Source organism: Diadema setosum, chromosome 7 (assembly GCF_964275005.1).
Source record: "Diadema setosum chromosome 7, eeDiaSeto1, whole genome shotgun sequence".
In the NCBI taxonomy this organism is placed as follows: Eukaryota; Metazoa; Echinodermata; class Echinoidea; order Diadematoida; family Diadematidae; genus Diadema; species Diadema setosum.
In genome coordinates this window covers 15830038-15846216 of record NC_092691.1, presented here as the reverse complement: position 1 = coordinate 15846216, position 16179 = coordinate 15830038, and the positions used below count along the sequence as shown (strand labels likewise).

General features: G+C 39.8%; 1 protein-coding gene across 1 annotated transcript in view; it reads left to right on the top strand.

Annotated features, from left to right (window-relative positions):
* The first annotated feature begins 7041 nt into the window (after positions 1 to 7041).
* LOC140231078 (BDNF/NT-3 growth factors receptor-like) overlaps positions 7042 to 16179 on the top strand; it is an 86818-nt gene continuing 77680 nt past the window's right edge. Inside the window, exons 1-2 of the mRNA XM_072311229.1 lie at positions 7042 to 7045; positions 8084 to 8353. Of these exons, the coding sequence (XP_072167330.1) occupies positions 7042 to 7045; positions 8084 to 8353 (274 nt within the window). The remainder of the gene's footprint in view (positions 7046 to 8083; positions 8354 to 16179) is intronic.

The following is a 16179-nucleotide window of genomic DNA, read 5'->3' as shown; positions in this document are numbered from 1 at the left end:
AGAAGAATTCCCTCTCATAGAGATAACACGTCATAACGAAGATACAGAAAAAAGTACATATGACCTTTGACCCCACTTTGCACAGACAAGACGGCATCTGAGCAAAAAGTGGTTATTTTGTGAAATGATCCTTGTAACATGGTCTTTACGTGTGCAAAATATGGGAAAGATAGGACATGTATTTACTAAGATACAGGATGAAATATTTATGACCTTTGACCCTAATTTACATACCCAAGATGGTGTCCGATCAAGTAGTTGTTTTTATGAAATAATGCACGTAACATGAACTAAACATGTGCAAAATATGGGGGTGATAGGGGCTGTCTTTCTTGAGTTATTGCAAAAAAAGTTGCAGAAAGGAAGAAATATCTCAATACATCGAAGATAAGCTTTAATTTCAACCAAATTTTTTGACGTGATGCCGACGTCGTATGAAAAAATGAAGGGCACATTGACGATAGCCCAAAGTCTCAGCTACAACATATTAAAATTTGGGAGAAATTCACCGAAGCATTAATAAGTGAGATAGTGCTCGAGAAAGATAGTCATGTCAATTTTCATTTCCAGAAAAACTGCACTCCCATAGAGATAACATGTAAACTGGTCAAATTTGACAAGATTACTTTGAATCCATTTTTACGAGGTGATGCCGTCATCCAATCAAAATGCTGTTAGTATATTAATGAAAGAGCATTTAATAAGCTACAACGTACTGAAATTTGTGTGAAAATTGGCAAAGGATAAGTGAGATACGCTCGAGTGAACTTGAAATTTGATGACGTCATTTTGAAAATTTACTTTTTTTACTTCATTAAGTAATTTGATATCTTTTAATCATTTTTGCAGCATCGCTGACCCATGAAATGACATGTACAACTCATCAGCTTTCAGAAAATGTAAAGAAAATGGGGGGTCACCGTCCATCCTGACGAGTAAAATCGGATTCAAAATTGGCGGGTTTTTTTTGCATTGTTGCACTGTATATCGCCATTGACGCGCGCGCGGAATTTCGACTTTGACGGGCCCGTGTGACGTTATATTGTGTGGGATTGACTTGAAACTTGGTAGAAATATTCCTTGACATTTCAGGCATCCGATAAGTGTGAAAAAACGGGAAATTTCTATTGCGTATGAGCTGTGCGTGCGTATATGTGCGCGTGCGTACGCATCCGTCCAATTTTTTCAATTTTTCAAAAAATGCTCCAAATGGTCTGAAACGTGTGCAAAAAAAATTTGAGCTCGATTTGAGCATATAAATATTTCAACGCGCGCGTACGCGCACGTTTTAAAAGAAAATATGAATTTTGATTATATGAGTAGAATGCGCTTGACTTGAAATATATGTGACGTAAATTTCATTGAAAATTTTCATTCCATTAAAGAGATATGATTGAGAATGTGTTTTCATATAATGACGTCATAGTGACGTCACGGTCGACTAATCACTATGATTTTATTAGAAGGTTCTTCTTTGGGACATGATGCATGTATGGTATCATTTTGACATTGATAGGAAGAGGACTTTCCGAGATTAGCGATACACAACTTTTGAGGAGAAAGAAGAAAAACAAAAAATCAGTACAGATACAGAAGGTGATCCGAGAGGATACTCGGATCACCTAATGAAATGGAAATCAAACTTACTCAGCCGGTCATGTTCTGGCACTAATCTGGCATATTGATTCGTAAAGAACTATACTTGCAGATTACACCATAATTATCATTCTTATTGTCGGATGGTATAGTATTGGTTGAGGTGAAAATTCAGCTTTCAACTTTTTACGAGATACTTAGAAACCACTTTATGTAATGTTAAAGAGCATTCAAGTCTAAGAGGAATTCAAAGTTCACTTGATGAAAATCGGTTTTGAAGTGGCCGAGCTATCCAAAAACAAAGTAAAACAAAGCGATCCTAATGAAAGGTTGGTCCCACCTTTTATTAGTATTGTTTTGTTATAGATATCTCATCCATTTCCAAACCAAATTTTATCAAATAACCTTTGAATTCCTCTTAGAATTATGTTGTTTTATATTTCATAAGAGGTTTCTCATTATTTAAAAAAAAAATGTCAAAAAAACACTGGAAACCTGAAGCTCCATCTCAACCGAAACTGTACCGTCCCAGAAAAGTGATAAATTTGGCTTTCCAGAAGGGTGCCATTTCAAACACTTTCACAAGATACACCTCTGAGTTACACTTCTGCACATATTCCTGGACGGGATATACATTCGTTTTAAGTGTTTTACTTTAATAGGTGAAGTGTCATTTCATTTACTGAATAAACAAGCAAAATATATTCAACATCATGTTACAGCTCAAAATAAACCTTCAAATTCCTCATCAGAGGGACGGCGGCTTCAAATATCGATCATCAAAGGCACAAATGCGTCTATGGAATTCTTTTGTCCATCCTTAGAAAATGACAGCTGTTTGAATAATTAGACGTAGTTGAAATTCCAGCTCTTGAACGTCCTTGGTGTTACAGTTCGCAAATAAGCACATTATATATATATATATATATATATATATATATTATATATATATATATATATATATATATATATATATATTATATATATATATATATGTATATATATATATATATATATACATATATATATATATTATAGAAGCCTTCAGTCCAAATTTAACTTTGATTCCCCTGAAAATGCTATAATGAAATGCAGCTTAAAAGTGAGGCAGAAAGTGTGAGGCAACAGACACTCAAAACATTTCATTGGATGGTGTGCGCATATCCTCTGCCCTATTCCCACACCCACCACACGCGCACACGTAATTGAAATGCAAAATGCTCTGAACAGAGTTCCAGATTAAAATGACTTATTTCATTATTATTTCGTTGTACACTGCCATATCCCCGAGCCAATAAAAAAATATGCAGGTGTATTCATCGATTATAAGAATGGTGATAAACGAAAATTGACAAATCAAAGATCCACCTCGGTGCCTTCTTGTGTTTTGAAGATCTTAGAATATGTATTTTATAACCGAGTCAAGTGACTTTTGAATGCTAATCATATGCTAAGTTATCATCAATATGGATACCCGAACAACTATACAACTTTTTTAGCTCTTATAAAGTTTCGAAGAAATGTTTGTCATTTATAGCTGGTGTATACATCGACATTTCAAAGGCAACTGATTGACAAATTGCCCTCCATCGACGTAAATAAGCACTGAATTGATCAATGTTTTAGTAGAAGCCATGATTTAAAAAAAAAAAAAAATTATGGGCGTACGTACTCGAGCAGGATTCGAACCTACGACCTCCTGATCTCCAGGCAGGCGTCATCTTCACCGAGCTTTTCGCCCGACAGCAAATGTTGGTTCTAATCCTTGTAGCATGCATCGGGTATTGCGAAATTAATCAAATTCATGAATTTTTTTCGTCGAGGTGTTTTTAATGCTACTGATTGACAAATCGCCATACATCGACGTAAATAAGCACTGAATTGATCAGTGTTTTAGTAGTAGCCATGATAAAAAATTGCCCTCCATCGAATTATTACGCAGTACCCGCTGCATGCTATAAGGATTAGAACCAACACCTGCTGTCGGGCGAAAGCTCGGTGGTCTAGTAGAGATGACGCCTGTCCGGAGATCAGGAGGTCGTAGGCTCGAATCCTGCTCGAGTACGTACTCCCATGGTTTTTCTTTAATCATGGCTACTACTAAAACACTGATCAATTCAGAGCTTATTTTGTACGTCGATGTAGGGCAATTTGTCAATCGGTTGCATTAAAAACACCTCGACGTAAGAATTTCATGAATTTGAATTTCAACGGCAGTTGACATCATTTATCATTTGTTAAACATATTAAGTAACTTTGGAATATGGTGTTGCTAATGACTAGTTTCACAGTTTACTACATACATGAATAGCTCTTCGGATCTTAAAGAAATTGTTCGTGGTGTCCCATAATTATCCTTATTAGGACGGGTGCACGTCACGAGACCGATACCCACAAGTCATACAGCCCAAAAGTCATTCAGCCCACGAGTTCGACACTAAAGCGAACAAAGCCCACGAGTCCAACATCAAGTAAAAAAAAAAATAAGGCCAACGAGTTATACAGCCCATGAGTTGGACACTAAGCAACAACAAAAAAAAAAAAGGGGGGGGGGCTAACGAGACCGACACTACGCAAACGAAGCCCACGAGACCGACAGGATGAACAGCGCCATCTATAAACCAATGAAGAGTGCGTAGTTGTATAAGGGTGTCCTGATAGTGGAAAAAGGATGAAATGAATGATGGGAAAGTGGAGCTTGCTAAGGGCTGACGTCCACTAGGGCGCGGACAAGCCCAGGAAGGGTTGCGGAAGCAAATTCTGTCATTTCGGCATCCTGTCCGCGTCAGACGATACAGATACACACGATCTCGTGGGCCTTCTTTGCCTATAGTATCGGTCTCGTGAGCCTCTCTTACGTAGTGTCGGTCTCGTGAGCATCTTTTGCGTAGTGTCGGTCTCGTGGGATTTGTTTGCGTAGTGTCGGTTTCGTGAGCCTCTTTGCGTAGTGTCGGTCTCGTGAGCCTTTTTTTTTTTTCTTCTTCTTGGTGTCGAACTCATAGGTTGTATGACTCCTGGACCTATTTTTAATGCCGGTCTCGTGGGCTGAATGACTCGTAGGTGTCGGTCTCGCGGGATGACCCAATTAGCACCACCTCTCTTTTTTAAGTAATGCCGCCGATGCGTTTCCTTACATCTTATAGACAGATGACAAAACATCGCCATCTGTGCTCACAATTTACTCTTATGTGATAAAGTAAATCACAACTGAGTTAAGGTGAATAAGTGGCTTTACGCTAACAACTCTCTTTTGATGTGCACAAGTGTGATTATGTGTTATTTAGTAATCGCCTGCGATCTGCTGATCTTACAAAATTCAGTCTTACTTTTGAATGTTTTTATTTTCCACGTCTTAAAGTAACACCATTTCTTGGGATACTTCTCGATTCAAAACTCTCCTGGAAGTTCAACATGAGACTGAAAGGAGAATTTCCAAGTATAAGTCAAAGTAAATATTTTTAGTAAATTCTCACTTAATATCGCGGAGTGACGTAATGGATTTTATATTGTACTTTCATTTTTCCCTTTCTATCGCACTGTGTAACTTGGCATAGGCAAACGAATGTGCTACAAATATGAAAAATTTAATGACTATCCAAAATAAAGCAATTCGAATAATTATAAGAGCGCAGCCGATATCACATGTTAAACCTCTTCTCAAGAATTGAAACTTCTTAATCTTACTGGGTATCTGTGCAACTGGGTCAACGTCTTCTACCGACTGAATTTTTCAGTCTGTTTTCATTTACTCATTTTTATTGCCAAAAGCTTACCCATTTATCTCTATCTTCTCACCTGCACATCATACCACGTCAAAGGACGCACGCGTAGCGGCATAATTTCAAATTTACTAGCCCGAAAATGTGGAATGTTTTGACAATCCTCGTCTCATTCCCAACCTCCTCATGCCCCAGCATGTTCAAAATGATCGTATTGTTATTTGTACATATGTATACTGTTTGTTGAACTGAAAAAAAAAAAAATAATGAGCTCAAAAGCTTGCTGGCTGTTAGGCTTCCGGTGCTGATGTCAGTAGGCAGTCGCAGCGCTGCCTTTGAATTGAAGCTAGTTCATGGCTTTGACAAAATAAACTTGGGACAAATACCCAAATACCGCATTTTGTCTATCTTTCTCTCCTGTCTAATTGAGTTCATGGGTCTCCTGTAATAAATGAACAATGAATTTCGTTTTGATTGGAATGATATATATAAACTACAGCTTGGTGATTTCTCTTCAGGTTATTGGAACACAATCCCATCAAATGTGGCGACTGTCAGAACAACTGGCTGCGTGAGCCACACCAAGACCTTGAACTGGGCAACAACCTCACGTGCTTCGATAACGCCAACAGGATACCAATAAAAAGCTACGTCGTGCCAAATTGCAGTAAGCCCACGTACAAGTTGATTGAAATTAGTAATGAATAAACTAATCATTGTAATAAGGAAAGCAGAATTGTAAAACTTCTCATAATTACATTAATTTTACATCGCCTCCTCCAAAGGAAACCGAGCCAACATTATTATTATCATTATTATTATTATTGTTGTTGTTTTTGGAGGGGGGAGGGGGTTAATGTTCGTTATTCCGAAGGTTCTTCATTCCGAAGGTTGGTTATTGCGGAATACACAAATTCCCCATACCCAGAGTAATCCGAAAATCAAAAAAAAAAAAAAAAAGGGCTCGTCAATCCGAACATTTGTGGCGTTTTTCCGGAGGTTCGCTAATCTGTTTGTAAGGTTCCTAAATATGAACATGAAAAGAAGGTGCATAATTACGTATCTTAGGAAAATTACTGTCTTTCGGATCAACGAACTTTCGGAATAAAGAACCTTTTATTTTCGGATTAACGAACCTTCTGAATACCGAATTGTAACCATTATTTTCCCGGATTATCTATCAGTCTCTCCGTCCGTCCGTGTGTCCATCCGTGTGTCAAACCGTGAGTGAGTAAACACGAGTAAGATATACCCCTTAATGGTTATTTCATGCTGAGTAGCAAAACTGTATAAAGCAAAGTATAGATGCGCTTGATATATTGTAGGGAATATCCCCGAAGTTTAGATCCCCTTCCCCCCCCCCAAAAAAAAAAAAAAAAAAAATATATATATATATATATCAGAAAAAATAAAATTTCTAAAAATCATATCTTCCTTATTTCTTATCCATTTTTTGTCATTTTGTACCACTCTGCAGGCAGTAATTTTCTCAAAAAAGAAATAAATAAATTAGTGAAATTTTGTGTATAAAACGAAATAAGATGGAGAGCTGCTCAGCACTACATGTAAACCGAAGGCTCAAGTGAGCTGATGCAATCGTTGCAAGGACAAAATATCCCGTGGTGTGTGTGTGTGTGTGTGTGTTGGGGGGGGGGGAGGGCAGAAATTAAGAAGTCCTTACAAATCTGTTTGTATAGAACCAGAAGTGATTAGCTGAGTTAGAGCTATGAGTAAGTAGATTGGTAACGGTTGTTTCAAGTTCTAGGGATTGGCTGGGGATCAAATTGGACCCATTTTCGCATTTTACTTATGTTGTTGTTGTTGCTGTTGTTGATGAAAAGCTATGGTCAGATTTTCACCAAACTTGACAGACATTATCGTGGGAGTGCGAAATAAACATTCCTACAAATGGACACCCTTCTCCACTTGACTGTAGTTTCAGGTTTATTCATGGTAGTTCGCGAGACTGGTCCAGGGAGGGGGATCGAATTTAGCGTAATTTTCACATTAATTTTTGTGATATTTCTTGAAAACACATGGTCAAATTTGCCCCCAAATGTGGAATGCATTAAAACAGAATGTATATTCATTAGAGAATTTAAAGGAAATAAAAAAACTTCTTTAAAACAACAGACACTCTGAGTACATACATTAGTAAATGTACTTTCAATGTTGCGTATGATAGATTCACGGGGTGGCCACATTCGGGCCGGGAACGAATTGCGCGCCAGTTTTGACAGATCGTCATTTTCAAGTTCCTACATGCTTGGTAGATATTTCTGCCAGTGTGATAGAATATGCAAATGGCCCATTGCTCCCCCTCCCCCCTTAAAAAACAAAAAAAAAACAAAACAAAAAAAAACAAACAAACAAACAACAACAACACGCATATTCTTACATGATGTAGGTAAGAATGCGTGGAGGGTGAACTTGCTGTACTCAGGTGAGCACGAAACCCCTTTGTCATTTCATGTTTTCATACAAAGCAACATGTCAGCATGGACTTTCCCTGTTTAAGGTTATACTCATGGCAGCAATGATAACATGAGAATGTGGGTGTGTCCTAGTCGCGTGTCAGATGCACTTGAATTGCCGTCAGATTTGAGAATGTAATTTTGTAGGTTTTGCTCTTTTATTTACTAGTATGATTACTGATTTTACAGTATACGAAGTGATGTTGCCATTCCCCGAAAGTCTCCCTCCTGCTTGCTTACAATCTTTAACTATACTGTGTATGCATAAATTGGTTTGTTTATCTTTCCCTGAAGGCGTCCCATCAGTGAAAGTAAGTCCAGAGCGGCTGGTCATCCGAGATGGAGATTCCTTCAATGCCACCTGTGCAAAGGCCGGTAACCCGGACCCGGCGTCGCGATGGGACACGGGTAACCTCAGATCAAAATACGAGATCATTACGGTCAGTGACTCCGAACATTTGATCGTCGTCCAGAACGCCTCATACCTAGACAACGGACTTCTGAGGTGCATAGTCAGCAGCGTAGCCGGCTGGCGCTATGCGGCTGTCAACCTGACGGTTAAAGGTATCATTGAAGTTGTGCTCCTGGTGCATGGTATGCGGCATTGGGAGAAGAGAGTCGGCCAATTTATTTCTTCTTCTTCTTCTTCTTCTTCTTCTTCTTCTTCTTCTTCTTCTTCTGTGTAAACTTGAACCACCGTCAATAGAGGGTCGCATTTGCCGAAACCGATTCATGAATAACAGTTTCGATCGCGCGGTTCGGAGCGTATGTATGACATTGCCATTGTGATTGTTTATAGCAATATCTGAGATAAGTACACTATAATAAGTTATGCAGTGCATAATGCCCCTGTCACACTTTGCCGGATGGGCCCACCGTACAAGAAACGGGCAATGTTTTGCTCATCCGTTGTTCAAATTGTCAATCCGATAGACGAAGTGTGAAGTTTCTGTTTGAGAGGAGCGCCATTACGAGAAGAAAACACCGGACGATCCCAGGTACGGTTGTGGTGTAGATTTATTACCGCAGCCAAGACGCTTAACACGATTGCCCACCGGAGGGCGTTAACATTATAAACAACAATGATAATAACATTAACAACAAACAAACATGCTGGCGTGACTACTTCTTTTCTCCTTTGCTTACAAAGCTCAATACAATACTTCTCTCTGAAAATCCAATTCGGCATGTCAAACAAGATTCTAAGTAATTCTTGGCAACATGTCTACTACACTGTATAAACAACATCAGTTTATACCTCCAATAAAATGGAGCAAAATATCCTACTCAAACACAAAGAGAGGAAGCTTTATTTATAACATCAACTGACCCTTAACCTAATAAAATATCATCACAATTGAGTAACACTTATAACGCATCATCTCTTTTGGCACTGTCAGCTTGATGTTACACATCAACTATCAAAGTCTGTCAAACTGCTGAGCAAATCAAAAACCAACATGTAACAACGAAAAAAAGGAACCTATATACATACATAAGTCATAACATTCCCAAACAGGTATTACGAAAGGTCAAACAACAAATAACTTACATATCTACTTATCCTGCAAATATGCAAACATTACAATACTTTTATGCCCTTTTACATAACACATGAGCACTAAGATAAATCATAATAAATTTGTAACAATCACTTCAAACTCTATTAAACTTTTATATCAAAATTAAACAACTGTACCACACCATCATTTAACATACATGTACATACCATCTTCACCACCTTCTCTCTTCAATTCCTTTATGAGAGTGTGAGATAATCGAGACAAAAAAACATAACTACCGCCAGAAGATGTGTTCTTCCATCCCTATAAAAATATCTATCTAACGCTTTAAATCATAGTACGTAGAGACTAAAATCTCCATTGACACACATGTACACTAGTGAAATCAAACACAGTATACTTAAAATCCACCATCTTGTAGTTTACAAAAATAAACATGATACACGTATGCATGGAAAGAATACACGAAGCTATGACATATGCATGCACTTCATATTACCCATAATACCACATCAAAGTCACTTCATTAAGCAATTATACACAGACAGCTCCCTGCATGAATGATACAATACTTATGCATATAAAAAATTTGCAATAACTACTTTATACTTCTACTACAGCATGGTATACTGTTAGTAAAAACACAGAGTCACACGTGGGAATGCTGGACAAGCATAAACACAGGGTCTATAACTATACTCATATATCAAACCAAATAATGGGTGACTTTAGCAAACTGTAACATAAGGATTGTTTTAAAAACCAAACCTAAAAATCTACACTCAAACAGTGACTTACTTGACTGTTGCATAGATATTATCTTCAAAATTATGCATATAACATTTGGAATGCAATTACATGTAATATCAAACACAGAGCATATTTATGTAACAAGTGCTGCCCAGATCACTTCTTTCTGTTCACTGCAAATTGTAAACTAGAAGCACTCGCAATCGAGCACATGTATCCCCCGAACCCATCTCCCATACTCCATCTGGATTACTTTGTAGGCCACAATTTTGTACATGGCAACTGTTGCAGGATACAATAAAATCCAAATAGATGTAGGTGTATAAATTTGACTAAGATACATGTACATAAAATTTTTTTTAAAAGATCAGTCAAGAAACAAGGTAGGGTCGCACACACAAGCGGACCCTGTAGAATTTACCTTTTCATGTATAAAGACAGAACAAACGAAGGTGCCACCACCAAAAAAATATGAGCATCTTCATTTCACTATAAAGCACCTTTTTACCAAATTTGAAAAAGATCTTATAAAAAATGTGGCTGATAGAGCACACACAAGAAATAAGCATTGGCATCCAAAGTTGGAACACTGAGGGCGCCATTACCACAAACTGTTGTGTCCTTCATGTGGAATGATCACCCATACTTCTCCCTAGCAAGTCTGAATGAAATCTGTTGGGTAATAATCAAGTTACAGCAACAGAAGAGGCAATAATAAATCATAATATACACAATACTTTATCGACAAGAGGTATAAAACCTGTATAATCTGAAACTAAAACAAGTATTATACAGATCTTGCAGATCAAAATAATTATAGAGATCTGCATAAAACCTATGTAAAAAAATCCCATATGAGGAATCACTCAGATCTCAAATTTGAACAGAAAGTACAAATACCCGAATGAGGGTAAAGTGTAAGAAGTATAAAAACAGATTTGGTTTCCCATCCAAAACAGAGAAATGAAATTGGCTTTACCCAATGATGTAAAACCACACATCTTATAAAAGATAGAGAACCCTCTAAGAACACAACACACTTACATCTGTACAAAGAGGACAGAGTCCAAAGGCTTGAGTATGACAGGGACAAACTTGCATTGCAGCAATGAAAGCGATCATAACACATGAGTACACCAACTACATTGGTGAAAAGCAAACAATAAGCTGAGGACATTACTGATAAACAGCAGTACAGTACAATTGTATCTATTCTCTCTCTTGTCTTTGTTTGTTTTTTTTTTAATGAAAACACAAAAATAATCAGGAAGACGTGTATCTATAAAAAGGGGGTACACCTGGTACAAATACTGACAACTGAAACATTACATTTACTTTCTGATGAAAAAACAAACAAACCAACAACCGTAAATGTTTAGAAAGAATGAAATACAATCGTACATGTATACCCGATAAAAAGGCATGTTAAACATCTTATTCATCTGTACATAAAAACACAAAAGAATGAGTTACTGCATGATTAACATGTCCATCAAAGTCTATTGTCTATACTCAATATACACAAAACAAAATGGGCCACACTATCCAGGTGCATAGGCAGCACAGATAGAAGAGGGGCATGACTTGGGGTAGGGAGTCATCAGGGTGTGGGCCAAAGAAGCCGCATGGAGCATGTAGGACATCAGTGGGCTGCTGGCATCAGGGGGGCGCGAATGGGAACAGGAAAGGAGCAACAAACTCATCCAGAGGGAAGGAGCTTGTACTGCCCGTAAGGGGATGGTGGACGGTGGCCGGCTGGAACCATCAGGGGGATGGTTGTCATCATACGCAAGGTAGGGGGCAGGAGCAGAAAGGGCAGGGACTGGCTGTACCAAAACTTGGCTAGTGACGAGAGGACAATGCTCGAGAACATCATCAGGCCACGGCTGGGGAGGCGTATCCCACCCCATGGGTGACATGTGGTGCACATCAGTCGAGCTGTCAGGAGGGAAACTGCTGGTGCTGGTACACAAAGGATATAGCAATACAGGACCAAGATGGGCATCAGAGGTATCCCGTACAGCGGTCAGGGAGCAGACATCACCATTGTGACAGGAAGTGCTAGGGACAACATTGAAGGGCACCCTTAGCTTGGGGTCAGGTGCACCCACGCGGGCACTACCGGGGTATTGCATCGCTGTTGGGAGACCAACGTCCATGGCTTCAGCCTCAGGGGGTGGACCATGTGCATGGGCAGGGCCTTCTCTGTCTTGGGGAGTCTGTGCGATGTCTATCATGACAGCAGATGGCGATGGGGTGCCAGAGCATGGGATTGATGAGGTGTGCGTTGGCAAGGCTGGGCACGTAGCAGCCAAGGGTGGAGGGTCATTCACGCCTTCCAGCTGGGAGCCGGACGGGGATGTAGTAGTAGGGCAATGAGGATCACAATTGACAGGATGGTGACAGTCATCAGAGCTAAGTCCATACTCAAGGTGGTGTTCCTGCTCTGTATGTAGAAGTCCAGCATGGGCGGCAGGCAAACGCTTGGTGCAAGAGCTAGACTCACACTGAGCTAAAAGCTGAAGGTGACTGGAATCAGGCGTGCTGTCAGCTGCTTTGCAAACAGATTGATGCTGGTTATCATAGTCACTTGCATGAATAGGCTGACAGGAAGGAGGATAATCACAATGCCAATTGTATGTGAACACAGAGTCATCGCTGAATGTGACTTCATGCTTTGAGGGGCGCACTGAGATGTCGTTTGTTTCCATGAAGGGGGCGCCGCCAATTATGTCCTTATCTGTGTTGTCATCACTCACGACGATGGCATCACACAACATCTGTAAGCCATTACAATAAATAGAGAAGCAGGTCAGGCCTACTATCTTTGTCAGCATGAGACTATCAGGCAGCTTGAGACTATCTCCAATAGACCAGTAATCATGAATTAAGTGATCATCATATCCATATGAATCAACCACAATATCCAACTCCAACTTCTCTGCCATTGACACTCTGATGATGTTCAGTGGTGTACCACTTCTCAAGTGGACGTCGACCTCCACGGGAGGGTAGAGACCAACAGTTCCGGGGAAGTAAGGGGTTGTGCACGATGTGTCAGCTGCCGTGGTTCCGACAGTAGTCACAGGGCACCGATGTGTCGGTGCGGGTGCGGGTGCCTTGGACTTGGCCGCTGCGGCGCATCGCTGCGTTGATGCATCACACATTTTCAATGTGTATGTATGGGACTACACACACAAAGGTGAAATCAGTACCTGGAACTATCACAGCGCTTTTGCTGAACGTCCGGCCCCTTTTATGTCGAGCGAGATCTCTCCCCGTTCGGATTCCTGTGGACGTTAAATCGGGCCTAAGATTCGGATCCCAAACGATGCCACCACGCCATTACGAGAAGAAAACACCGGACGATCCCAGGTACGGTTGTGGTGTAGATTTATTACCGCAGCCAAGACGCTTAACACGATTGCCCACCGGAGGGCGTTAACATTATAAACAACAATGATAATAACATTAACAACAAACAAACATGCTGGCGGAGTGTACATGCACGGTCTAAGAACCGAATAACACGAAAAACAACGCACCTGGTGCGATTGTGTACAGGACAGTGGAACGTGGGAACGCGCGCAAACACATGAGAAACGAATATGAGCCGCATGTCCACAAGACAAAATGTGACCCTGCACCTCAAAACAAAAAGTCGCCAGACATGAAATTTTAGTTCAGACCATATTCTGAAAGAGCAGACTTTAAGCTTTAAAATGATGTCTAACTCAAATCGAATGGACTCTCCTAACCCATCTAAATATTGGAAAGAAAGCACAAACTCAGGAAAAGTGTGAACTAAGAAAAGAGGCTCTGAAGTACAGTGTCTATTCAAGCGCTTAATCTTTACCAAACCGTGCTGGCTGTGCGATGAATGGGACAAAAAACAGGAAGTAAACCACCAGAGTAACAACAATGAAGGGATTATCAGATTAAAGTGAAATAAAGCATGCCTCATTAACACATTCTGTCCATAATTAATGCCAACTTTCAAAGCAGTAGCACTATCCTTTCAAAAGTTATTAGAGTTGAAAGTGAAGAGTGTGGACAAGGTTTTTCAGAAATGAAAAAGGGATTCTAAAGACACACCTAATCACACTATTCTACTAAAAATGTTCGAGATAAACTACTAAAAAAAAAACACACTTTCCTGCCCGTTTTATGATACCAAATTTTAGCATAATGTAAAAGAAGACCCACTCTTTCAGAAAATATGAAAAAGTCAAGTTCGGCTAGGTTGACCCACTTCACTTATTTTCAGTCCTCACGCAAAATCAGTGTGTGCGACTTTATGTTCGTTTTGAGGTGCACAGTCACAAATGAACAAATGGGTTGCGCATGAGACGGACATCGAACGTCAGAGAACAACGTTTTTACATGTCTTTGCAGGAGTCAGTTGCAGCAAGGCCGGTACATATTCGTTCAACATCAGCTTCATGTCCTGTTCATTTACTGTGGATGTGCTGTAGCTATTCTGTCCATAAGCTGTAATCTTCACTTTATGGCCGTTCTGTCCGTTTGCCATCCGTAACTAGATGCGTTTTGCCCGGTAGTCGTCCTGTGGCTATGCCGTGTGTATACGTTTGATGTACTGCTGTACTTAGCCGTTCCATCCATTCATCTCTTGCAGCAACATACCCTACAGGGGGCCCATCGGATGGTAACGCCTGGAAAACGATAAAGTACAGTACAGGTACAGGAAAAAACATACATCCGAAAAGGGTCAGATCGCGCTATCCGTTTTCGGCGAGGAAAAAAGTTTGTGCATGCACAAAGTTTTCTGGCCGCTCTGACTGAAATCAAAGATAGTACACTGAATGTACGATCTTTGCTGAAATTACCAGAAGATAAACTAGGCCGTTGCACGACCCCGTTTTTCTTCAGTTTCACTTCAATGGGCGATGCATTACGCTGTTTTAGGCTTGAAAGATATACTTTTAGATAAACAATTACATTTCCGAATGTTCATTTTTCAGAGACTTGTACGTTAATTAGTAATTAACAAAAACCTGTCTATTAACTATTTATTTGCCATGTTCGCACGTTCGACTCAGTCGACGGCTTGCCAAATTCGCATATTCTGCTCAAACGCAATAATCCGCTTAAACCGATCGATAAATCGCTAATCCTGCGGTACAATGAAAGCTTTTCTCGCGCTCTTGCTCCTTTTACATACAGCTTTCATTCTATGTGGTGATTGACTATTAAGCGGTGTTTCCAACTAAATTTGCGTGTAAATTCTAAGTTTCTCTCACGGTGTCATGTGCAAAAGTCATGCCTTTACAGTAATGTAGCAACTGGTCATTAGAAAAAATAAATATAAGTAGATTTGTCATACAATCTATATCAAAGCAAAGCTTGGCATTCCTCTTCAACTTTGCTAACTATCATGTCCAGCTCAATATGAATTTGTAGAAGTTATATAGATTGGAAAAACATAATTCTTTCTCAAAGCATGACTACCTTCGTGTCTCAGAATAACGTGGCACACAGGGGGTTTCCACCATGGCACATAAAGAGTTAATAAAACGACGCCATTAGGCCTAGTAGTCGTGCACATAACGATGTTGTTGATTAGATTGAATTTGGCAAGAATACAGCAATTCAACAATCACAACAAAGATAATGATACTAACGTATTGCAGGACCAAAACATCCGGTGTGCATGTATAGTGCTATAAAACACGTTGTGGATACCGTTGTGCACGTACTTGTCATACTTCGGTACAATCACAATCGACGGTTTTCTCCTCCAATTCGTGGCTTAGATATCTGGATTGTATGGGACGACGGAAAATATTGTCTTGTTGTTATGCAGAAACAGACGTTGAAAAGACGACGTTGGAGCTGGCTAGGATAGTTGCCCAGTCAGTGTTGCATGCTGTTTGCCAACACTACTCTACACTACAACTTCGTCCGCGTCCGGTCCAGCCACTGCACTACCACCAGGGGGGTGTTTCATAAAGCTGTTCGTAAAGTTACAAACGACCTACGAGTGACTGGTAATCAGTTCTTGTGCTGAATTATGGAAATTCTGATATGTGTAGCACATCAGTACTGATCACCAGTCGCTCGTAATTTGTTCGTAACTTTACGAACAGCTTTATGAAA